Raw genomic sequence first — 24,126 nt, forward strand, 5'->3', positions numbered from 1 at the left:
CACATTGTGTCACCACAGCATCCCCAAATTGTCCCCACAGGGTGTTCCCCACATGTCCCCCAGCTGTTCCCCCCACATCTCCCCTCCCCACTGTACCCCCTCATATCCCCCTGTGTGTCCCCCACATATCCCCCCATATTTCCCCAAAACCCCCCACATCCCCAGGGCTATCCCACCAGTGTCCCCCACATATTCCCCTCCTATAAACCCCCCCAGGGCTGTCCCCCTGCATGTCCCCCCCCCATATTCCCCCTAAACCCCCCCTCCAGGGCTGTCCCCCCAGTGTCCCCCACATATCCCCCTATCCCCCCGTATTCCGCCCTACATCCCCCCCAGGGCTGTCCCCCTGGTGTCCCCCCCCTTAAAAACCCACACCCCTCCAGGGCCGTGCCCCCGGTGTCCCCCACATATCCCCCCCATATTCCCCCCAAACACCCCCCCACATCCCCCCCAGGGCTGTCCCCCTGGTGTCCCCCCGCGTGTCCCGGCGCTGTCCCAGCCCTTTGTGGCCGTGGATTGTTCTGGCTTTGCCGGGCTCAGCAGCGCCGGGGCCCCCCCCGTGCTGAGCCAGGGCTTCGCCCGCTGACTCACCCCACGTGCGGGGCCGCTGCTGAGCCGGCAGAGCCACGGCCCGGGGGGGGCACCGGGGCTGGGCCTCCCCCAACCCTCTCCGGCCCCGGATCCCTCCCACCGCACCCACGGTGGGGTCAGACCCGGCCCCGGGCTTGTCCCGGGTGTGTGACACCCCCGGGACACCATTGTCCCCCAGTTTGTGGCAACTGTGTGACCCCCCCCCCCCCCCCACCCCGGGATACCCTGAATTGTCCCAGGTGTGTGACACCCCCAAGACACCCCTGTCCCTGAACAGTGGCAGATGTGTGACACTCCCAGGGACACCCCTGTCCCCAGTTCTTGTCCCAGGTGTGTGACCCCCCCCCCCCCAGGACACCTCTGTCCCTGAACAGTGGCAGATGTGTGACACTCCCCCCTGTCCCCAATTCTTGTTCCAGGTGTGTGACCCATCCTGGTCTCCCTGCCAGGGACAGCCCTGTCCCCACTCTCATCCCAGATGTGTGACACCCCCCCCCCCCATTCCCCCCTGGCCTTTCATCCCAGCCTTTCATCTCTGGTTGTCCTGGCAACACCCCAAAGGGTCCCGGGGGTTGCCATGGCACCCAGGGATGCTCCAAGGACCCCCCCCTCATAGCCCCCTCCCAAAATCCTGCCCCACCCTCAGCACCTCAGGGCTGCCCTGTGCCAAGGGGGTGGCACTGCTGGGGTGTGTCAGGACAACAGGGGGGTGACAGGGGTGGCAGTGCCAGCTTCACCATGGCCATCGGGGAGGTAAGACCCTGCGAGCGGCCCTGACCCCCCCAGCCCCCTCCCCAAAACCACAGCCCCAGAGTCCCTCCCTGCCGGGGGGGGTGGGTGAGCAGCCCCTAACTCATGGGGACTCCCCAAATCTGTCACTTCAGTGCCCAGCTCGTAGCCCTGGCACAGGGGAGTCCCTCACTGTGACCCCTGGCCCTGTTGTGGCTGCTGTCCCCCCTTCATCCCTGTGACCCCATTGCCAGGACATCCTCTCACCACAGTGCCCAGGTGCTGAGGGGTCCCATCCCCAAGGTAGCCCATCCCCATAGGTACCCAAAAACTGGGGCATCCTGTTTCCGTGGCACCCCATTGCCCCAGTATCCCCCACTATGGTGCCCAGGTGCTGAGGGGTCCCATCCCCAAGGTACCCCATCTCTGAGGTACCCCATCCCAAAAACTGGGACACCCCATCACCAGGGCACCCCATCACCGAGGAACCCCCCCCACTGTGGTACCCAGGTGTTGGGGGGGTCCCCTCACAAAACTCCCCCATCACCCTGGTACCCAACCACTGGGGCATCCTGTTGCCATGGCACCCCACCCCAAAATACCCCATCCCCAAACCCCCCTGCCCCCCTGCCACCCCCCCTTTGTGCCACCCCCTCCTGGCAGTGCCCATGGGGTGACCCCCGACCCCACTGTCCCCCCAGGAGCTGCGCAGCGGCCGCTTCTGGCGGGGGGTGCTGGCAGAGCTGCTGGCCACCCTCATCTTCGTGGGGGTGGTCCTGGGGGCTTCAGCATCCCCGGGACCACTGGCACCAGCCCTGGCAGGGGGGTTGGTGGCCGGGGGGCTCGTCTGCACCCTCGGGGGTCCCCAGGCCAACCCTGCATTGACGCTGGCCCTGCTGTGCACCCGCAAGCTGAGCGCCCTGCACGGGGCCCTGGGGCTCCTGGCCCAGTGCACGGGGGCCACGCTGGCCTCTGCTGCTGCCCGTGCAGCGCTGCAGGACGACACCGGGCTCGTCACCAGGGTGAGTGCCCCCATCTTTGTGCCCATCCCCTGGTACTGGACAGGTTGGACAGGTGTCCCTCCCTTCTGCAGGTGAGCACGGCGGGGACGGCGGGGACGGCGCTGGCATGGGAGACCTTTGCCACCTTCCAGCTGGCACTGGCTGCCTTTGCCACCTCTGAACACGCAGCCCCACAGGCTGGGCTGGCCCTGGGCAGCGCCGTGGCCGCCGGTGCCCTGGCCGCAGTAAGGACCCCCCGTGTCCCACCTGCCCACGGGGTCCCCACCCCACCAGCCCCTGACCCCTCTCCCGTCACCCACAGGGGCCGTTCTCGGGGGGCAGCATGAACCCCGCACGCTCGCTGGGGCCAGCCATCGTCACCGGGCTCTGGGATCATCATTGGGTGAGTTGGGGGCAACCTGGGGCTCCCCCAGAGTCCCCAAGTAAGAGGGGAGTCTCCAGCGACAGTGTGTGACCGCTGTGGTCCCATCCCCACCCCAGGATGGCGGTTCCTGGTTCTTCCCTTCCCTTCCCTTCCCTTCCCTGGGTCCCCCTGGGACAGGTCAGCACCAGCCATGACCCCGAGGGTCCTCACGGTGTCCCCAAGGGTCTCATGGTGTCACCATCACAGGACCGCTGTGTCCCCCCTTTTGCCATCCTTGGGACAAGCCACACCCCCTCCCCACTGCTGCCCTCATCCCTGGGGCAGCTTCCTCTGCTCCATACCCATCCCTGGGGTGGGGTCCCCTGTCCCCCCATCCCCGGGTGTCCCCCTCGTCCCTGGGACCCCCCCAGCTCTCTGTCCCCCTCCAGGTGTACTGGCTGGGGCCGGTGCTGGGCGCGGTGCTGGCCGGGCTCTCCTACGAGTTCATCCTGGCACCCGGAGCCTCCCGGGAGAAGCTCAGCGCCTGCCTCGCCTGCCGGGACGTGGCTCTGGTGGAGACCCCCAGCCTGTCCCCCTCCTCGGTGGCCCGCTGCCCCCCACCCCCCCCAGCCGAGCAGGGCACTGCCTGAGCCCCCCCCCGTTCCACCGCAGCCCCCCGATCCTCCACCCCTTGACGCCGCATCCGTGGGGCACCCACAGGGTGGGCGGCTCCGGGCCCCCTCCCCTTTTACTTCAAGGTGTTTTGGGGGATTAAAGTTGCGTTGGGGTCGCAGGTGGGTGCGGAGCGATGCTGTGAGGGGAGCGGGGAGGGGGTCTCGACCACGGCACCGGGACCCCGGGGGGCTGCGGCACCGCGACCCCGCGACACCGGGGGCTGCGGGCGGGGCGGGTTCTCCCTCCCCCCGGCCCCCCCGGTGAGGGCGGGGGCCGGGACCCCCCGTCAGCCCCGTCCCGTGCCGGGGAGCTGAGCGCAGCAAAGCCCTTTGTGGTGGCCTCTGCAGCCCCGGCAGATTCCGCCGGGCGCCAATGGCCGGGCCGGGCTTTAATCCCCCCGGCTCGGGGACTCAGCGCCCGCTAAGCCGGGCTGAATAAACCCTCCCGCAGACAACAGCACCGGGGGGGGGGGACACACCCCACAGCCCCCACCCCACAGCCCCCACCCAGCGCCCCTCCCTCGGGGTGGGGGGCGGCTCCCAGCCGGGGTTGCCCCAAAGTGTCCCCAAAACATTTTGGGGGGGGGGGGGGGGGGTTTGAGGTGTGTCAGTGCTGGCCCCCAGCAAGGGGGGTCCCCTAAACCCCACTGAGGGCATCAATGGGTTACAGCCCCCCCCTCCCAAAAAAAACCCCCAGGGATGGGGGCGGCGCAGCTCTAGTGGGGGGGGGGGGGGGGTCCCTACTATTGTGGGGTGCGGGGATGCCCGGGGGGTTCCTCACCGCGTGTCACCTGTCCCGTGCCCCGGGCAGCGAATCGGTTAACGGGGGTGTGGGGGTGGGGGGGGTGGCGTAGGTGGGATCCCACCCCCGGGGCCGGCCCGGGGGGGGCTTATAAAGGTGGGCACGGGCGGCCCCCGGGGAGGGGAGCGGGGCCGTGGAGGGCGGCAGCGGGGCCAGGCCATGCGGGAGCTGCGCTCGTCCGCCTTCTGGAGGGCCGTCCTGGCCGAGTTCCTGGGCAGCCTCCTCTATGCCCTGCTGGGGCTGGGGGCCTCCCTGCGCTGGGCCCCGGGCCCCCCCAGCGTTGTGGGGGCCGCCTTGGCCTTCGGGCTGGCCCAGACCACCCTGGTGCAGGCGTTGGGCAATGTCAGCGGGGGTCACGTCAACCCGGCCATCACGCTGGCCTTCCTGATGGCCTCGCAGCTCTCCCTGCCCCGTGCCCTGGGTTACCTGCTGGCCCAGGTGTTGGGAATGCTGGCCGGAGCCGGGGTGCTCTATGGGGTGACCCCCGGCCCCGTCCGTGGCACCCTCGGCCTCAGCGCGGTGAGCACGGTGGGGGATCGGGGAGCTGGGGGTGTCTGTGGGGCTGGGGGATTGTGGGGTGGGGGCTGTAATGAGGGTTTGGGGGGGATTGGGGGCTCCAGGAGGTGTTTGGGGGGTCTGAGATACTTTGGGACTGTAATAAGGGTTTGGGGGGATTGGGGGCTCCAGGTAGTGTTTGGGGGGTCTGAGGTACTTTGGGGCTGTAATGGAGGGATGGAGGGAGTCCGGGGATTGTTTTGGGATCTGGGATACCATGGGGGAATTGGGGGGTCCAGGAGGAGGTTTGGGGGAATTGGGGGGTCCAGGAGGAGGTTTGGGGGGATTGGGGGGTCCAGGAGGTGGTTTGGGGGAATTGGGGGGTCCAGGAAGTGGTTTGGGGGTCTGAGGTACTTTGGGGCTGTAATGGGGATTTGGAAGGATGAGGGGAGTTCAGGGGTTGTTTTGGGATCTGGGGTACCATGGGACTGAAATGGGGGGATGAGGGGTTCAGAGAGGTCTGGGGGAATTGAGGGGGTCCAGGAGGTGTTTTGGAGGAATTTGGGGGTCCAGGAGGTGGTTTGGGAGAACTGGGGAGGTCCAGGAGGTGTTTTGGGGTACCATGGGGCTGTAATGGGAGTTCTGGGGTTCAGAGGTGTTTGAGGGTGGATTGGGGAGTCCAGAAGATGTTTTAGGGTTTGGATTGATGTGGGACAGCAATGGAGGCTGGGCACCCCAGAGGAATTTGGAGATGAGGAAAGTTTTATGGTACAGTGGAATTTTGGGGTGTGGAAAGATAACGAGGGAGGATTTGGGGTGCTGGGGGGGGGGAATGGGGGAACAACTCTTCGGAGTGCTGAGCCCTCTCCCCACGCAGCTGCACCCCGGCGTGGGCCCGGGCCAGGGCACGGTGGTGGAGCTGCTCCTGACCGCCCAGTTCGTCCTCTGCGTCTTCGCCAGCTTCGACGACCGTCACGACGGGCGCCCGGCCATGGCCGCCGTGCCCGTCGGCTTCTCCCTCGCCCTCGGCCACCTCTTCGGGGTAAGGGCGGCCGCGGGGACCCCCGGGGGCTGGGAAGGGGTTGGGGGGCAGCTGTGCAGCCCCCCACTGCCCAATCCCCCCGCAGATCCACTACACGGGTGCCAGCATGAACCCCGCTCGCTCCTTCGCCCCCGCCGTCATCACCCGCAACTTCGCCAACCACTGGGTAAGTGGGGGGGGACGGACGGGGACCCCCAAACCCGCACCGGGCCCCCCCCCAGTCCTTCCCCGCTTGTCCTGCCCCAGCCGCTGTGTCCCCGCTGAAGGCGGGTGGCTGCCGGTGTCACCACGGTGACAGCAGCACCCCAGGGCGCTAGGCACCCCCCTCGACATCCTGGGTCCCACCGGGGACATCCCGGGGAGCGGGAGACGGGTCCTGCCCACCGGGGACATCCCGGGGAGCGGGAGAGGGGTCCTGCCCCACCGGGGATATCCCGGGGTACGGGAGACGGGTCCTGCCCCACCGGGGACATCCCGGGGAGCGGGAGACGGGTCCTGCCCACCCCGGGGACATCCCGGGGAGCGGGAGATTGGTCCTGCCCCACCGGGGACATCCCGGGGAGGGGGACACGCGCCGTCCCCCGCTCACCGGGACACGGGTGGCCCCGAATGGGCCGGCGCCCGGGCATCAGCGGGGTGGGTACCGTGTCCACCCCGGAGGGCGGGGAGCCGGGGATGCCCCGGTCCCGGTGCCCACGCCGCCCCCCCGCAGGTGTACTGGGCGGGCCCGCTGCTGGGCGCGGCGCTGGGCGCGGTGCTCTACGAGTTCGCGTTGTGCCCGCGGCCGCGCAGCCTGGCCGAGCGCCTGGCCGCCCTCAAGGGAGAGCCGCCCGCCCCCACCGCCGTCACCGCCGCCGCCGTCACCGCCGCCGAGCCGCCGCCCGAGCCGCCGGCAGAGCCGCTGGAGCTGAAGACGCAGGGGCTGTAACGGGGCCCGTCCCGGGGCGCGGCCCCGCGCCCGCCGCTGCTTTGCTGTGACGGGGCCGCCGCGGTGCGTGTGGTGCGTGTGTGTGCGGCGCGGCGCGGCGGGCGGGCGGCGGCGGGGCCCCGCTGCTGCCGGGAACCGGCCAACCGGGCTGCCCGGGGCCGCCCGTACCGGGCCGGGGCCGCCCCGCCCCGCCGCGGCGGGACTTCTGTGTTCGGTGAATTAAACCTGCTCTTTTATTTTGGTAACCGCTCGCGGCCGTGCCCGGCACCGGGAACCGGGTGGGACTGAGAATAGGGGGGGGACACCGGAGCACGCCCGGCGGGTGGCGGGAGGGGCCGCCCGTTCCCGCGCCCCGGGCAGGCCCCGCCCAGCCAGCACCGTTCTTAAAAGGGCAACGCCGCCGCCGCGTCCCTTCCCCGCAATGAGCCCTTCCCCTCTTCCACCCCTCAGCGCCGCGGGCCGGGGGGCGAGGGCCGGGGGATTGGGGGCACCCCGAGGCACCGAGCCGCCGGTTTGTGCCCGTGGTGGGCGGAGGGGGGGTGCGCGGAGCGGGGGGCACCAGAGGGGCCGCCGGGCTGCTCAGGGGGTGTTGCCGCTTGAAGGGTGCGGCGGGGCGGGGCCTCGGCCCGCGGGAACTGGGGCGGTTGTGTAACGCCGCCCCCGCGCCGGGACCGGGAGCGCGGCCGTGAGGGCGGCGGGGACGGGGCGGCGGTGAGCGGGACCGGGGGGGAGCGGGATCGAGGGGTGCGGGAGCGGGGAGTGTCCCGGGATGGCCCGGGAGAGGGGACTGGGGGTGATCCGGGGTCACCGAAACCGGGGGTTAGTTCGGGAACGGGCCGGGGGTTGATACGGGATTGGGGGAACCGGGACCTCCGGATGCTCCGGGATCAGGGGGGTCTGGGGGAAGCTGGGGGCTGAGATCCGGGATGGGGTGGGGTGGGGGGGGGGGGGGGCGGTCAGGAATGCTCCGGGACCGAGAACGCACCGGGACCGACTGGGACTGGGGTTTAGTCCGTGACTGGGGGGGAACCCAAACTGGGGGGGGATGATATGGAACGGGAGGAACCGGGCTTGGGGTGCGCCGGGGCTGCGGGATGCTCCGATATTGGGGTGGACCGGACCGGGAGATGCGCTGGGATCGAGGTGGTACCGGAGCCTGGGGGTTGCTGTGGGATCGGTGGGCTCCGGTACCGAGCGGGACCAAACCTGGGAGGTTCATCGGTGTCGGGGAAACTGGGACCGGAGAGTGCCCCGGGATCTGCCTATAGCGGGGGAGCCCAGAACGGGTGGGAGAACCGCACCGGGGGTCCCCGATGCTGACGGTGGCCCGCAGGTGGCCCCCGGTACCGATCCGGTGCGCAGCCCCGCGCTGCATGGACTGGTACATGATGAACTGCGAGCTCCTGGCCACCTGCAGCGCCCTGGGCTACCTGGAGGGCGACGTGTACCACCGGGAGCCCGACTGCCTGGGTAGGTGGGCACCGGGGCGGGGGGGACACCGGGAACGGCGGGGACTGACGGCTCCGTGTCCCCAGAGAGCGTCAAGGACCTGATCCGGTACCTTCGCCACGAGGATGAGACCCGGGATGTGCGGCAGCAGCTGGGGGCAGCCCAAATCCTGCAGAACGATCTCCTGCCCATCCTGGTGCAGTACCCCCAGGAGAAGGTGCTCTTTGATGCTGTCATCAGGTATGGAGGGGCAGGCTTGGGGTCAGGGGTGGCCCTGTGGGGGCTCCTCGGTGGGCAGGGGTCTCTCACAGCTCTCCACTCCCTCCCAGGTTGATGGTGAACCTGACCCAGCCGGCCCTGCTGTGCTTTGGGAAGGTGCCAGCTGATGCCACCTCCCGTCACCACTTTCTGCAGGTGCTGTCCTACCTGCAGGCCTACAAGGAGGTGAGTTTTGCCCGGGGACGTGTTGTGGGCAGGGGGCTTTGCCCAATTCCCTTGCTCACGTGGGGTCTCTGCAGGCTTTTGCCAACGAGAAGGTGTTCGGGGTGCTCAGTGAGAAGCTCTACAGCCTCCTGCAGCTGGTGAGTCCCCTTGGGGGGCTGTCCCTGGTGGGGATCCCTCAGGGGCTGTGGGGGCTGTCCTTGCTGGGGGGTCCTGTGGGGGCTGCAGGGTCTTGGAATTACCAGGGGGCTCCAGGGTCTGTCCTCAGGGCCTGTGGGGTCTGTCCCTACTGGAGTCCCTCAGGGCCTGTGGGGTCTGTCCCTACTGGAGTCCCTCAGGGGCTGTGGGGTCTTTCCCTATTGGGGGTTCCTCAGGGGTTATGGGGTCCCTGGGGGCTGTGGGGTCTGTCCCTGCTGGGGTCCCTCAGGGTTTGTGGGGTTTGTCCCTCCTGAGGGTCCCTCAGGGGTTATGGGGTCTGTCCCTGCCATTGGTCCCTCAGCGGATGTGGGGTCCCTCAGAGACTGTGGGGTCTGTCCCTGCTGGGTTCTCCCAGGGGTTATGGGGTCTGTCCCTACTGGGGTTCCTTAGGGCCTGCCCCTATTGGGGGTCCCTCAGGGGCTGTGGGGTCTGTCTGTCTGTCCCTATTGGGGTCCCTCAGGGGTTGTAGGGTCTGTCCTTATTGGGGCTCCTCAGGGGTTGTAGGGTCTGTCCCTATTGGGGCTCCCTCAGGGGTTTTGGGGTCTGTCCCTATTGGGGTTCCTCAGGGGTTGTGGGGTCTGTCCCTATTGGGGTTCCTCAGGGGCTGTGGGGTCTGTCCCTATTGGGGCTCCCTCAGGGGTTTTGGGGTCTGTCCCTGCCACGGGTCCCTGGGGGCTGTAGGGTCCATCCTGCAGGGCTGTGGGGTCCTTCCCTGCCAGGGACCCCCGTGGGGCTGTGGGGGTCCCTGACAGCTGTGTCCCCCCAGGACTGGGAGCAGCGGCAGGAGGAGGACACGCTGCTGATCGAGAGGATCCTGCTGCTGGTGCGCAACGTGCTGCACGTGCCCCCCGACCCCACAGAGGAACAGGTACCACGACAGGGCCCTGCCCTGCCTCCCTGACAGCCTCAGTGGCTCCGTGGGGACCCTGACACCTCTCGGGTTGATGGTTGTTAGTTGCAGCCCCGAGGTGTGTGGGATGTCTCTGTTTCGGCCTGTGTGTCTGAAGAAATAGTCAGAGCTCTACAGTTTCTGGTCTTGAGGTTGTTTATTAATTCTTATCTATAAAATTTTCTTTCTGCCTGGCTGAGGTCAGCTCAGCAGGGCAGCCAGCAGCATTCTGACTGCCCTCAGGGTGGTGTTGTCCTTTTATATTGCAAACTACCTATAACATGTTTACAATTATTTTCCAATACCTATCACCTATGTTAGACAGTGCACTTCTATTCTAAACCAATCCCAAAGTGCCAACATCACAGCAGAAAATGGAGACCAAGAAGGAGAAGGAGAAGAAGGACAGGACATGCCCACATTCCTCCATCTTGCCTCCTGAACTCCCATTCTAAAAACCCCAAAATTCTACATTTTCACCCTGTGACAAATTCACTATCATTCTACTCAAACTCTTGTGGCTTGTAACTCCCCACACAAAGCTGGGAATTGTTTCCAGCCCTTGGGGTGGTGTTAGTTTTTTATACTAAAAATTACATGTACAATATTTACAATTACTTCCCAATACCTATCACCTATGTTAGAGCAGTGCACTTCTACTCTAAACCAATCCCAAAGTGCCACCATCACAGCAGAAAATGGAGACCAAGAAGAAGAAAGGATGGATACATCCAAATTCCTCCATCTTATCCCCAAACCCCCCATTCCAAAAATCCTAAAATCTCCATTTTCACCCTGTGATAATTTTATTATTAAACCATTCAAACCTCTGTGACTTTCAGGTCCTCATGCAAAGCTGGTAATTTGCAACACGGGTCAAAATCAAACCCGCTGGTGCTCTGGGCTGTGTGCCAGGGTCTCCGAGCCCCCTGGCAACTCTGGACACCTGGAGGGATGTCCTGAATTCTGACAGACACCCCTCCACCATCCCCAGCAGGGCGTGGATGGTGATGCCAGCGTGCACGACCGGGTGCTGTGGGCTCTGCACATCAGCGGGATGGACGACCTGCTCAAATTCCTGGCCAGCGCCCAGGTGGAGCAGCAGTGGGCTCTGCACGTCCTGGAGATCATCTCCCTGATGTTCCGTGACCAGGTGAGCTGGGCCTGGGGTGGCAGGGCAGGGTGGCAGAGCCCCCATGGTGCTGACAGAGCTGCCTGCAGAGCCCAGAGGAGCTGGCAGCGCTGGGACGGGGGACAGCAGGGGCTGAGCACGGGGAGGACACGCGGGAGCTGGAGAGCTTGAGGCAGAGAGAGATGGCGGAGAAGAGAAGCCGGGCGCTGCAGCGCACGTCCAGGTGAGATGGGGGCACCCCCGTGGCAGGATGGGACCCCCAAAGTGGGGACAGCATCACTCAGCCACTGTCACCTGCCCAGGCATTCTCGTTTTGGTGGCTCCTACGTCCTGCAGGGCGTCAAGTCCATCGGGGACAGGGATGTGGTGTTCCACAAGGGGCTGCACAATGTGAGTGTGGGGCAAGGGGACAGGGGCTGGGGACGTGGCAGGGGGCACAGGGACAGGGATGGGTGTGGAACGTGGCACAGGGTGCAGGAATGTGGTGAGTGGCACAGGGACAGGAACGTGGCAGAGATCATTGGGTAGGGAGTGTGGGTGGGGGCACTGGGATGGGGACGTGGCAGAGGTCATTGAGATGGGAGTGTGAGTGGGGGGCACAGGGATGGGAATGTGAGTGGGGGGCACAGGGATGGGGACGTGGCAGAGGTCATTGAGATGGGAATGTGAGTGGGGGGCACAGGGATGGGAATGTGAGTGGGGGGCACAGGGATGGGGATGTGGCAGAGGTCATTGAGATGGGAGTGTGAGTGGGGGGCACAGGGATGGGGACATGGCAGAGGTCATTGAGATGGGAATGTGAGTGGGGGGCACAGGGATGGGGACGTGGCAGAGGTCATTGAGATGGGAATGTGAGTGGGGGGCACAGGGATGGGGACGTGGCAGAGGTCATTGAGATGGGAATGTGAGTGGGGGGCACAGAGACAAGAGCACAGGTGGGACACAGGATTGGAAGATGGGACGTGGAGCACAGAACCAGGGATGTGGCGTGGGTCTCCAGGACAGGGACATAGTGGGTGCCACAGAGACAAGGACCACAGGGGGGTAAATCTGGCCGCTCCATCCCCTGTGCAGCTGAAGAGCTACAGCCACGACCTGGGCAAGGAGCCGCGGCGGCTGCCCCGGCGCCGGCAGCCCGCCCCCGAGGCCGAGCCCTCCCGCCGCTCCGCCCGCAACGTGCGGCTCTTCCTGCGCCGCTTCTGCCAGGACTTCCTGGAGGACTGCTACAACCGCCTGATGCTGCTGGTCAAGGTGAGGGCTGGGAGGGCTGGGATCCCCTCTCCAGCCTGTGGCATCCCTGCTGAAACCCTCTGGTTGCCCCCAGGACCAGCTGGTGAGGGAGAAGGCTCAGCAGCACGATGAGACCTATTACCTGTGGGCCACCGCCTTCTTCATGGCCTTCAACCGGCTCCAGGGCTTCCGGCCCGAGCTGGTGTCCGAGACCGTGGGGGTCCGAGCCTTCCACTTCATCGAGCAGAACCTCACCATGTACTATGAGATGGCACTGATGGACAAGAAGGAGGCAACAACCTGGGCCCGTAGGTGAGCACCTGGGACACCCCCAGGGCACCTGGACACCTTTTGGTGGTGAATTTCAGTACCTGGAGTTCTCCCTGAGACTCCCCATGGTGTCTGGGACCTTCTGGACATCTGGAATGATGTACCTGGGGTTCTCCTTGAGTACCTGAGATTCCCCATGGTGTCTGGGACTTTCTGAGCACCTGGGATACCACCTGTGGGTGCCTGGGAGTCCTGGGACACCTGGGAGACCCCAGGGCACCTGAGACACCCTTTGGTGGTGAATCCCAGTACCTGGGGTTCTCCTTGAGTACCTGAGACTCCCCATGGGGACCTTCTGGAAACCTGGGACACCCTTTGGTGGTCAATCCCAGAACCTGGCATTCTTCTTGAGACTCCCTGTGGCACCTGGGACCTGCTGGGCATCTGGGATTCTTTGTGTTGCCTGGGATCCCCTTGGACATTTGGGATTCTGGGAGTGCTTGGGACCCCCCCAACTACCTGGGAAGCCCCCATGGCACCTGTGACCCCCCCTCCCTGCTTGCCACGCCCAGGATGCACCTGGCCCTGAAGGCGTACCAGGAGCTGCTGCGGACGCTGCAGGAGATGGATCGCTGCCCGGAGCAGGCGGTGCGGGACAGCAGCCAGGTCATCAAGAGTGAGTCCTTCTGTCCTTCTGTCCATCCCTGGGTGTGGCACGTCCTGGCTAGGTGGTGACAGTGGGGGTGACAGTCCCCCTCTTTCGGGCTCTGCAGAATCCCAGCTACCCGTGGTGGAACAAAAAGGCACAGCATGGACCTGGGGGTGACATAAGTTTCTTTATTTGATGTTAAACTCCCCAAGTCTGGGTTCCCAGGCCTCAAACTGGGGGCAAACAACAGCTTATAAAGGAGGGCAGGTCTCAAGGGAGGATACAGTGTTCAACTAATGGGAGAACTGGGGGTGGAACACAAGGCAGGGAATACAAGGGAGGAAAACTGCTTGGGACTGGAGGGGTTAACAGCTGGATATGAGGGGAAGGGGTTTGAAACTTGGCAGGGAAGTAGCTGAGTAACAAACAGATAAACCGACACCTTGGCTCGGTTAAATAACAAAGGCAGGTGTGTGTCACTCAAAAAACGGGGAGAGAAAAAACCCAAAAGGACTACGAAACCACAAATCAAACAATAAACACTCCAAATAAAAACCACACTACAACACCTGGGGTATCCCTGACCCACCTTTTCCCACTGCCACCCTTTTTCCCCAGGCAACATCTTCTACCTAATGGAATACCGGGAGCTCTTCCTCACGCTCTTCCGCAAGTTTGACGAGACCAAGCAGCCTCGGAGCTTCCTGAGGGACCTGGTGGAGACAGCTCACCTCTTCCTGCGCATGCTGGAGCGCTTCTGCCGCGGCCGTGCCAACCTCGTGGTGCAGGTGGGATGGGATGTGATGCTTGACACCAGCCCGAGCTGAGTTTTAATTGGTTAGATTTAAGTGCGTGGAGTTTTGCTGGCAGCCCCGACGTGGGAGGAGATGCGAATCTGACTCCGTGTTTCAGAAAGGCTGATTTGTTATTTTATTATATATATATTTTTATTATATTAAATATATATAATAAAATATATAATATATATTATATGAAATATATACATAATATATATTATATTAAAACTATACTAAAAGAATAGAAGAGAAGGAAGAGACGAGAATCTTGACTCCATGTTTCAGAAAGGCTGATTTATTATTTTATGATATGTAGTATATTAAATATATCATAATTATATTAATATAATATATCATATAGTATATTAAAATATATCAACTATACTACAAGAATAGAAGAAAGGATTTTCATCAGAAGGCTTGAAGAAATAGAACAGGAATGGAATGATAATAAAATCTTGTGACTGACCAGCAAGTCCAAAACAGCCAGACTGTGATTGGCCATTAATTAGAAACAACCACATGAGACCAATCAAAGATGCACCTGTTGCATTCCACAGCAGCAGATAATCAATGATTATCTGCTGCTGTGGAATGCAATTATGTCAGGAACACACCTGATTATGTCTTCTAAAACTTCTAACCTTCATGAAGATTTCAAGAATAATTCCTACGAGTATTTTAGTCATGCATTCGCATAGAATAGGCTGGGCATATAAACACTAAGGGAGAGAGTGGACTGTAAAAATTAATATGGCTTTAAAAATTATTTTCAAAGCAACAAATAGATTTCATAGGTGCATTGTAGGAGCAACACTTTATAGGTTCCCAGAGAGACAGAGACATGGCTGCCCTGCCTTGGGGTCCCCTGGAGGGTCAGGCAGCCTCTCTTAACCCCATCCTTGCCCCCCCAGAGCAAACGTGTGAGGAGAAAGAAGAAGAAGAAGCCTCATGTGCCGGCGGCCCCTGCCCCGCTCAGCGCCACGGAGCTGGAGCAGCTCTGGGAAGGATTGGCCCCGCAGGTCCAGGCCTGCCTGGAGGTACCAGGGAAGGGCTCAGCCCCACGGGGAGTTCTGGGGGTGCTGGTGGGGCACAGCATAACCCTGTCCTGCCCCAGGGCTGTTGTCATTGTATTGCAGGAGTTTCTATTGCCGATATATTGCAAGAGTTCCATATTGTTGGAGTTTTCGTACCTCCTTGATATTTCTTATAGGCAGCTCCTCTAGGCACTGACTCCTCCTTGTTCCATTTGTTATACAAATGTTCAAACAGCATATTATATTTCAAATATATATTTCTAAGTGTTTCAAATATGTGTTTCTAAACGTTAGTTCAGTTTTGCAGCTTTTCTCAGTTTACAAAGTACTTATCTTCGAAATCTTTTATACTCATATTTAACAAACACTAATAGCTGCAATTGATATATTTTACCAATAGTTTATTATTCAGGTCCTGTTTCCCCGAATCCATGGGGCTATATAGTCGAGTCCTGTTTCCCCAAATCCACGGGGTCATATAGTTTAGTCCAGAATCCACGGGGTCATCTCTCCCAAATCACGTCGGGGTCACCCTTTGTTGTCATTACATTGCAGGAGTTTCTATTGCCATTACATTGCAAGGGTTCCATGCTGCTAGAGTTTCATTTCTTCTCCTTGATGTTTCTTGTAGGCAGCTCCTCTAGGCACTGACTCTTCCTCATCCTCACAGTAGCCAACTGACTCCAGTTCTCCTCAACCAACCAATCCACTCTGTTATAACACTCTTCTTATTGGCTACTGTTAACATCAGGCCTGCTCCTAACCCTTAGTAATTGGCTCAGCTGCAACTCTTTAGGGCATAAGATTACATTCTATACTTCCTTTATTTACCTACGTTCTCTTCCCCTACACAGGGCGAGGTGCCCCTCCCCGAGGACGTGGTGCCCTTCGATGCCACCTCGGAGACGCCGGTGGAGGAGCAGCGGGCGGAGGCTCTGCTGAGGATCCAGGAGTGCCTGAGGGATTCCCGCGTGCCCCAGGCCCTGCAGCTGCTGCGCTCGGCCAGGTGAGGCAGAGCAGAAATTTTCCAGGGTAGGAATCTCTCGGGTTTTGGTTGTTAATTGCTGCCCCAAGATGTGCAGGATGTCTCTGTTTCGGCCCACGTGTCTGAAGAACGAGTCTGGATTCTTCGCTTTTTGGTCTTGAGGTTGTTTATTCATTCTTATCTATAAAATTTTCTTTCTGCCCAGCCGAGATCTGCTCAGCAGGGCAGCCACAGGCACTCTGACCGCCCCAAGGGTGGTGTTGTCCTTTTATACTACAAACTATGTATAACATATTTAAACTTAATGCCCAATACCCATCACCTGTGTTAGACAGTGCACTTCTACTCTAAACCAATCCCAAAGTGCCACCATCACAGCAGAAAATGGAGACCAAGAAAAAGAAGAAGAAAGGCTGGACACGCCCAAGTTCCTCCATCTTGTTCCCATAACCCCCATACCAAAAATCCTAAAATCTCCATTTTCACCTTGTGATGATTTTATTATTGTACTATTCAAACCTCTGTGACTTTCAGGTCCTCATACAAAGCTGGCACCTTGCTCCAGGGATCAAAATCAAATCCCCAGGTGTTTTGGGCTGCGTGCCAGGGTCTCCGAGCCCCCCGGCGGGGTCCTCGGCAACTCTGGACACCCAGAGGGATGCACTGAGTTCCAACAGAAATCCATTTTGATTTAAGTGGAATGTACATCTTTAAGTATGTAGCTTGCTGTGTATTCTGATTGCAAAAGCCTAAGCTCAGAGAAACTGCTTCAGTGAAGGACAAAGATAAGGAGGGGAGAGGCAGAAAGTGATAGAGAGAGACAGAGAGACAGACAACCTGACCTAAGAATTCTTTCTGATAAGAGCTAGCAGCAAATGTCACGAGAAATTCGTAAAAATGAATATGTATGAACCTGTTGTGAAATTGCAGGCATATGTATTTGAGAAGGAGATAAAAAGGGACCTGAAGTTCCCAGAAGCAGGCATGGCATTTTAAAAGAACCATTCCCACATATAAACATACCGGCTTTACAACTTTCACAAAAGTCGTGGAGTTTTGTTTATCTCCACAAGGCACAGGTACCAGCACCGTGCTGCCCATCTCGTCCCTGGGCCGCGGGGACACAGTGCCAAGGTGTCCCCATTGTCCCCAGGGAGGTCTGGCCTGACGGGGATGTGTTTGGATCCGCGGATGTGGGGCCATCCGAGGAGACGCGGCTGCTGCAGGAGATCCTCGTCGCTCCCCTGCCCAGTGAGTCCCTCTCAGAACGTTTGCAGTTTATTGCAGCCCTGAGATATGTGAAAAGTCTCTGTTTATTATATCTTATCTGTAAAAAATTTTTTCTCCTGCCCTGCCGAGGTCCATCCAGCAGGACAATTCCAGGCACACTGCGGTGTTATCTCTTTATACTAAAAGCTATGTACAACATGTTTACCATTACTTTCCAATACCCATCACCTATGTTAAACAGTGAGTTTCTACTCTAAACCAATCCAAAAGTGCCAACATCACAGCAGAAGTTGGAGGTAGACAAGAAGAAGAAAGGCTGGACACGCCCAAATTCCTCCATCTTGTCCCCAACACCCCTATTCTAAAAACCCCAAAATCTACTTTTTCACCTAGTGATAATTTTATTATTACACTACTTAAACTTCTGTGGCTTTCAGGCCTTCATACAAAGCTGGTGATTTGCTCCACGGGTCATAATCAAACCCGCAGGTGCTCTGGGCTGTGTGCCAGGGTTTCTGAGCCCCCTGGCAGGGACACCCAGAGGTCCTGAGCTCCAACAAGTCCCCACCTGTGACCCTGGGAAGTGGGAAAATTTGGGCCAGGGCACTGCAGACCCTCAGCACATCCCTGTGACGGTGTTCAGAGGGGTTTTAGGATGAGGGAAGAGACGAGGCTCTGACTCCATGTTTCAGAAGGCTTGATTTATTATTTTATGGTATATATTACATTAAAACTATACTAAAAGAAAAGAAGAAAGGATTTCATCAGAAGGCTGGCTAAGAATAGAATAGCAAAGAATGATAACAAAGGTTTGTGGCTCAGGCTCTCTGTCTGAGCCAGCTGGACTGTGATTGGACATTAATTAGAAACAACCACATGAGACCAATCACAGATGCACCTGTTGCATTCCACAGCAGCAGATAATTATTATTTACATTTCATTTCTGAGGCCTCTCAGCTTCTCAGGAGGAAAAATCCTAAGGAAAGGATTTTTCATAAAAGATGTCTGCGACACATCCCACCACAGGGCACACACCCACCGAGCCTGAAGAGCCAGAGGAAGAAGAAGAGGAGGACGAGGAAGAGGAAGAGCAAACCATGCAGGTGTCAGAGAAGGAATTCAACTTCCTCGACTACCTGAAGCGGTGAGAATTGACGCGGGCAAGGGGGGCTATTTACAGACACGAACGAGACAGGGCTGCTGTAAAATGCGCCTCCAGCTGTTTTATTTTCCAGCATCAGTCTCATTACATGGTTATGACAATGGGAAGATGCCAGCAGCTCACAATCCAGGCAGCAGGCCAAAAAACTTAATGTTACAACTCACTTTATAAGCTTCTTGACCAATCACACAAAGCAAAAGCACATTGACAGTAGCTCTATCCAGTCACCATAAGCACACGTACCTTTGGTTGAAACAATGCTTGCTTATTTTGAATACAATACCTGCTTGTAAGCCCTAAAACACAACACACAGAGCTCCATTATTAAGCTTTAACCTTCCTAATATCTTGCTAGATAAACTTTCTGCAGCTCAGAGAGCTATTCAGACAAGCGTTAATACACAGGCCATTGTTCTATCTGCCCTTGCTTTCCCTACAGTTTAAATAATTTTTCTGCTGTCCTATCTCATGGCTGCTGCTTTAGCTCTGCTCACAGTTCTGCTGCATCTGAGGCCTGCCTTTTGCAGCTTTCCCCAAAACCCTCTGATTCTCCCTCTAACTCTGTGGATTCCCACAAGAGCGGTTTGGGGAGGGCTGTGGGGGTCCCGCTGCAGGGCAGCCACACTGACGGCACCGCCGGGCAGGTTCGCCTGTGCCCCCGTGGTGCGGGCGCTGGTGCTGCTGCTGCGGGGCTACGCCCGGAACAGCGCCCACACCAACCACTGCGCCGCGCGGCTGCTGCACCGCCTGGCCCGCGACCTGCGCATGGAGCCCCTGCTCTTCCAGCTCTCCCTCTTCGCCCTCTTCCACCGCCTGCTCAGCGACCCCGCGGCTGCCGCACACCAGGTCAGACAGGGCCCTGAGCCCAGGAGGGGTCTGTCCCTGCAGCCCCCAGCCCCGCTCAACCCCAGAATCTCCCAGCCCTGCTCTGTCCCTGCAGCCCCCAGCCCCACTCAACCCCAGAATCTCCCAATCCTTCTCTGTCCCTGCAGCCCCCAGCCCCGCTCAACCCCAGAATCTCCCAATCCTTCTCTGTCCCTGCAGCCCCCAGCCCCGCTCAACCCCAGAATCTCCCAATCCTTCTCTGTCCTTGCAGCCTCCAGCCCTGCTCAGTCCCCAGAATCTCCCAGCCCTGCTCTGTCCCTGCAGCCCCCAGCCCCGCTCAACCCCAGAACCTCCCAATCCTTCTCTGTCCCTGCAGCCCCCAGCCCCACTCAACCCCAGAATCTCCCAGCCCTGCTCTGTCCCTGCATCCTCCAGCCCAGGAGGGGTCTGTCCCTGCAGCCCCCAGCCCCACTCCGTCCCCAGAATCCCCCAGCCCTGCTCTGTCGCTGCAGCCCCCAGCCCCGCTCAGTCCCCAGAATCTCCCAGCCCTGCTCTGTCCCCAGAATCTCCCAATCCTTCCTCAGTCCCCAGCAGCCCCCAGCATCTCCCATCCCTGTCCCGTGCAGGCCCCAGCCCCTCTCTCCATCCCTGGTGTTCCCCTGCTCTGTATTCCAAATTTCCCTCAGCCCCACTCTCTGTCCCCAGTGTCCTCCAGCCCTACTTTTTATCCCCAGTGTCCCCCACTCCCACTCTCTGTCCCTGGTGCCCCCCAGCCCCTCTCTCCCTCCTGCTGTCCCCAGGAGCTGGTGACCTTGGCCAAGTTCATTCTGGGCAAGTTCTTTGCGCTGGCGGCCACCAACAAAAAAGCCTTTGTGGAGCTGCTCTTCTGGAAGAGCCCAGCCATCGTCTATGAGATGACCAAGGGCTACAGCTCCCTGCAGGAGGGAGAGGGGTGAGTGGGGCAGGGAGGGTGTGACAGTGCTCACAGGGGCTCTGGGGTGAGGGGAGAGACGAGGATCTGACTCCGTGTTTCAGAGGGCTTGATTTATTATTTTATTATATATATTACATTAAAACTGTACTAAATAGAAGAAAAGGTTCTCATCAGAAGGCTGGCTAAGAATAGGAGCAGAAAGAGTGATAACAAAGGTTTGTGGCTAGGGCTCTGTGTCCAAACTAGCTGGGCTGTGATTGGCCATTGATTACAAACATTTAACATGGACTAATCACAGATGCACCTGTTGCATTCCACAGCAGCAGATAATCATTGTTTGCCTTTGGTTCCTGAGGCCTCTCAGCTTCTCAGGAGGAAAAATCCTAAGGAAAGGATTTTTCATAAAAGTTGTCAGCGACAGGAGGGGCTGCCCTCCTTCCTCCCCTCCCCTCACCTCCCTTCTGCCCCTCCCCAGGACCACCCGGAGCCGGGTCCCCCCCTGGACCCCGCAGGAGGAGCAGGAGCTGCGGGAGCTGTACTGGAAGTACAAGGAGGTGGAAGGTACTGGGGGTCTCTGGGGTCTCAGTGGGACCCCCGGGGGGGTGGCAGGGGCTCTGTCCCTTCATCCTTGCTGTCCCACAGGTGGGGACATCATCGCTGCCATCCTGGCCCATCTCCCCACGCCCGGGCGGACGCGCAGGCAGGTGGTGAAGCAGCTGGTGAGGATGGGGCTGGCCAGCAGTGCCAAGGACTTCCCGAGGGAGAGGTGGGTCAGGGACCCCCGGGGAGAGGGCAGGGTCCCCTGGGACAGGGCAGGGACCCCCAGCTGTTTCCCACCCCCCAGGAAAGGCACCCGCATCGTGCTGTGGACGCAGGAGCAGGAGGAGGAGCTGACGCGGCTCTTTGAGGAGTTCCAGGGCTCGGATGGTGAGCTGGACACGGGGGGGAAGACCCCAAAAATGCCCCTGTAGCCTCCCCAGCCTGACTCTCCTCCCCACAGACGTCCTGGGGAACATCATGAAGCACCTGACGGCGCGGCGCTCGCGGGCTCGGGTGGTGGAGAAGCTGCTGGGGCTGGGGCTGGTGGCTGAACGCAAGGAGCTGTACAAGAAACGCAGGAGGAAGAGCCAAGGACCCGGCCCTGGGCAGGTATGGGGGGCTGGAGGGTGCTGGGCTGTGCCCTGAGGGTGCTGTCCCCATCCTGGGGGCACCCAAACAGGACCTGTCCCCATCCTGGGGGCACCCAAACAGGACCTGTCCCCACCCTGGGGGCACCCAAACGTGGCCTGTCCCCATCCTGGGGGCACCCAAACAGGACCTGTCCCCACCCTGGGGGCACCCAAACAGGGCCTGTCCCCATCCTGGGGGCACCTAAACGGGGCCTGTGCCCACCCTGGGGGCACCCAAGCGTGGCCTGTCTCCACCCTGGGGGCACCCAAATGTGGCCTGTCCCCACCCTGGGGGCACCCAAACAGGACCTGTCCCCATCCTGGGGATGCCCAAACGGGGCCTGTCCCCATCCTGGGGATGCCCAAACGGGGCCTGTCCCCACCCATGGGACCCCCAAACCCTGCTGGCTCCCACAGGCTGCCCCAGGTGTCCCGGCCATGCCAGCCCAAGATAGCTCAGGAGAGGATGAGGACAGCGAGGAGGAGGAAGAGGAGGATGAGGACGATGAAGGCCTCATGGAGGAGCACTGGGTGCCTGAGGAAGGGGCTGGGCAGGACCTGGCGCAGCACCTGCATGGGGAAGGTGGGTGAGGGGCTCGAGACCCCCCCAGCTGGGTTTGGCTGAGGGGGGGGATCCTGCTGGATCCTGCTGGATCCTTTGTCACCTTCTGCTGTCCCCAGGGCTGGCCGGGCCCCTGCGGTGGCTGCAGAGCTGCCTGCGGAGGGCAGCAGGGGACCGCGAGGAGGACGGTGAGTGGGGTCAGGGCCGGCTGGGCTGGGGGCTGTGGGGTCGGGGTCCCGCTGATGGTGCTCCCACCCCAGGTGTGTCCCACCCGGTGCCGCTGGTGCCGCTCACGGAGGAGAACGAGGATGCTATGGAGGACCGGCGCTTCCGGAACCTTCTGCGGCAGCTGGGGCTGCGGCCACCCGCCAATGAGCAGGTGAGGTCCCTGTCCCCATCCCTGTCCCCATTCCCTTGTCCCCATCTCTGTCCCCATCCCCTTGTCCCCACCCCTGTCCCCACCCCCTTGTCCCCATCTCTGTCCCCACCCCTGTCCTCATCCCCTTGTCCCCATCTCTGTCCCCATCCCTGTCCCCACCCCTGTCCTCATCCCCTTGTCCCCATCTCTGTCCCCATCCCTGTCCCCATCCCCTTGTCCCCATCCCTGTCCCCATCCCCTTGTCCCCAGCACAGCCCTGTGGAAGTTTCCAGACAAGGGAAGAGATGAGAATCTTGACTCCATGTTTCAGAAGGGCTGATTTATTATTTTTATGATATATATTATATTAAAAGAAAAAGATATATTAAAACTATACTAAAAGAATAGAAGAAAGGATGTCATCAGAAGGCTAGCAAGGAATAGAAAGGATAAATAATAATAATATAATTCTTATTATTATTAAAATAATAAATAATAATAAAATAGAAAGGATAAAATAATAAAATCTTGTGACTCTCAGAGACTCTGAGACAGCCAGACTGTGATTGGCCATTAATTAAAAACAACCACATGAGACCAATCAAAGATGCACCTGTTGCATTCCACAGCAGCAGAAAATTATTGTTTACATTTTGTTCCTGAGGCCTCTCAGGAGAAAAATCCTCGGGATTTTTCAGAAAATGTCGTGGCTACACCTTAGGAGAAAAATCCTAGGGATTTTTCAGCAAATATCATGGCTACACCTTAGGAGAAAAATCCTAGGGATTTTTCAGAAAATATCATGGCTACACCTTAGGAGACAAATCCTAGGGATTTTTCAGAAAATATCACGGCTCCACAGCCCTGCAATGTCCCCCTGTCCCCCAGGAATCCTTCTGGCGCATCCCGGCCGCCCTCACCCCGCAGCAGCTCCGGCGTGCGGCCGCCTCCATCGCCCACCGTGGCCCCCCAGGGTCCCCCCAGGACCCTCCGGAGCCCCCCAGGTGCCCCCAGGATGGGGCTGCAGGTGAGGGGTGGGGCCGTGGGGGTGTGGGACCCCCAGGTTTTGGGGCTGGCTCTGAGCCCCTCTCCTTGTGCCCCTCTGCAGAGCCGCTGCTGGCAGGGCTGGGATCAGACTCGGACAGGTGAGAGCAGAGCCCCCTTCTCAGCTTTTGGGGTCCTGGTTTGTTTTGGGGAGGGTCTTCTCCCTGCCTGGGGAGGGGATTCAGCCCCCTGCATTGTCCCTGAGCTGTGCCAACGCCTGCAGTGAGAAGCCTGTCCCTGTCACTGTCCCCAGCCCGGTGCAGCCGCGCACCAAGAGGCGCCGGGAGCTCGCCAGCGAGGATGAGGATGAGGATGGTGGGAGCTCAGGTGGGTTCAGCCCCCTCTGCTCGCTCCTGGGGGCTGAGTGGGCGCTGCTGGCTCGGGGCTGTCCTGTCCCTGTCCCCTTTGCCACATCCCTGGGGGGCTCAGCCCTCTCCCCTCTCCCTCCATCCACAGGAACCGAGCCAGCCCCTCCAGCTCCCCGCTCTGAGGAGGATGAGGAGGAGGAAGAGGAGGATCCACAGCCCCGGGGGAGGAGGAAGCGCATCCGCTGCTTGGAAGAGGAAGAGGAGGACTGAGAAGCTCCTCAGACCCTGCCTCTGCCCAGGGCCTTCTGCTGTTTCCTGGGCTTTTTGCAGGTTTTATTTGATTTCTGCAGCTTTTCTGCAGTTTTTCTTGGGTTTCTACAGGTTTTCTTCTGGGGTTTCTGCAGATTGCCTTCTGCAGGTTTTGATGCTGTTTTTAAAGGCTGCACAAGCAACCAGTTTCTCCCACCTTCCTCCCCCTTCTCCTGGTGTCACCATTTACCCCAAATTCCCTCCCTTTTTCCTCAGCCGTTGGGGTTTCGGGTTTTTTTTTTGGTTTTTGTTATCCTAAAACTTTTTAAATCTAGACAAGGCCTAAATAAATAAAAGCGACTTTTGCCCTCCTTGGGTGTGTGTGGGTCTGCAGGGGGGCTGGGGGGCTCGAGCCTCCCTGGCCTCAGGGCGTGCCCAGTCCCTGTCCCTGTGTCGCAATTCCCCGATAACCGCGGCTATAAAGGGGGCCGGGCTGGCCGCAGTGACCGGACAGGGGAGGGGACAGCAGGACAGGGGACAACGGTGAGCCGGTGAGGAGCCGGGGGGGGGGCACCGGGCGG

The 24,126-nt window shown here is 60.0% G+C and overlaps 4 protein-coding genes across 5 annotated transcripts in view; all 4 read left to right on the plus strand.

Annotated features, from left to right (window-relative positions):
* The window catches only part of ESPL1 (extra spindle pole bodies like 1, separase), a 35,293-nt gene extending 34,707 nt beyond the window's left edge, over positions 1–586 (plus strand). The window contains exons 37-38 of the mRNA XM_054517678.1: positions 337–349; positions 455–586. Of these exons, the coding sequence (XP_054373653.1) occupies positions 337–349; positions 455–586 (145 nt within the window). The remainder of the gene's footprint in view (positions 1–336; positions 350–454) is intronic.
* A 743-nt stretch (positions 587–1,329) lies between these two features.
* On the plus strand, positions 1,330–3,335 carry LOC118697213 (aquaporin-2-like). Its single transcript, XM_054517679.1, has 5 exons — positions 1,330–1,344; positions 2,022–2,342; positions 2,414–2,566; positions 2,644–2,724; positions 3,135–3,335. The coding sequence occupies exons 1-5, from the start codon at positions 1,330–1,332 to the stop codon at positions 3,333–3,335; spliced, it is 771 nt and encodes a 256-aa protein (XP_054373654.1).
* A 985-nt stretch (positions 3,336–4,320) lies between these two features.
* Positions 4,321–6,626, plus strand: LOC118697338 (lens fiber major intrinsic protein-like). Its single transcript, XM_036399934.1, has 4 exons — positions 4,321–4,680; positions 5,534–5,698; positions 5,784–5,864; positions 6,411–6,626. The coding sequence occupies exons 1-4, from the start codon at positions 4,321–4,323 to the stop codon at positions 6,624–6,626; spliced, it is 822 nt and encodes a 273-aa protein (XP_036255827.1).
* A 1,146-nt stretch (positions 6,627–7,772) lies between these two features.
* Positions 7,773–23,916, plus strand: LOC118697273 (protein timeless homolog). 2 transcript variants are annotated; one of them, XM_036399822.2, is made up of 29 exons: positions 7,773–8,096; positions 8,162–8,315; positions 8,405–8,519; positions 8,594–8,656; positions 9,481–9,582; positions 10,601–10,756; positions 10,825–10,958; positions 11,038–11,125; positions 11,810–11,986; positions 12,060–12,277; positions 12,808–12,911; positions 13,503–13,672; positions 14,596–14,721; positions 15,573–15,724; positions 16,857–16,954; positions 17,961–18,078; positions 18,741–18,942; positions 19,722–19,873; positions 20,331–20,416; positions 20,498–20,621; positions 20,700–20,782; positions 20,856–21,004; positions 21,442–21,607; positions 21,706–21,774; positions 21,847–21,965; positions 22,833–22,971; positions 23,053–23,089; positions 23,212–23,315; positions 23,445–23,916. In XM_036399822.2, the coding sequence occupies exons 1-29, from the start codon at positions 7,940–7,942 to the stop codon at positions 23,564–23,566; spliced, it is 3,684 nt and encodes a 1,227-aa protein (XP_036255715.1). In that variant the 5' UTR covers positions 7,773–7,939; the 3' UTR covers positions 23,567–23,916. The 2 variants fall into 2 exon arrangements, with proteins under 2 accessions (XP_036255715.1, XP_036255714.1); XM_036399821.2 differs by having other exon boundaries at positions 7,774–8,096; positions 10,598–10,756.
* Positions 23,917–24,126: the final 210 nt, after the last annotated feature.

This window comes from Molothrus ater, chromosome 30, assembly GCF_012460135.2.
Source record: "Molothrus ater isolate BHLD 08-10-18 breed brown headed cowbird chromosome 30, BPBGC_Mater_1.1, whole genome shotgun sequence".
NCBI lineage: Eukaryota > Metazoa > Chordata > Aves > Passeriformes > Icteridae > Molothrus > Molothrus ater.

Bases quoted from the DNA above. Each gene is read 5' to 3' on its own strand.
- LOC118697338 (XM_036399934.1), top strand. From the start codon at position 4,321: ATGCGGGAGCTGCGCTCGTCCGCCTTCTGGAGGGCCGTCCTGGCCGAG. The intron at 5,699-5,783 runs GTAAGGGCGGCC...ATCCCCCCGCAG, and splicing joins CCCTCGGCCACCTCTTCGGG to ATCCACTACACGGGTGCCAG. The intron at 5,865-6,410 runs GTAAGTGGGGGG...GCCCCCCCGCAG, and splicing joins GCAACTTCGCCAACCACTGG to GTGTACTGGGCGGGCCCGCT.
- LOC118697273 (XM_036399821.2), top strand. From the start codon at position 7,940: ATGCTGACGGTGGCCCGCAGGTGGCCCCCGGTACCGATCCGGTGCGCA. The intron at 8,097-8,161 runs GTAGGTGGGCAC...CCGTGTCCCCAG, and splicing joins CCGGGAGCCCGACTGCCTGG to AGAGCGTCAAGGACCTGATC. The intron at 8,520-8,593 runs GTGAGTTTTGCC...GGGTCTCTGCAG, and splicing joins ACCTGCAGGCCTACAAGGAG to GCTTTTGCCAACGAGAAGGT.
- LOC118697213 (XM_054517679.1), top strand. The intron at 2,343-2,413 runs GTGAGTGCCCCC...TCCCTTCTGCAG, and splicing joins ACACCGGGCTCGTCACCAGG to GTGAGCACGGCGGGGACGGC. The intron at 2,567-2,643 runs GTAAGGACCCCC...CGTCACCCACAG, and splicing joins CCGCCGGTGCCCTGGCCGCA to GGGCCGTTCTCGGGGGGCAG.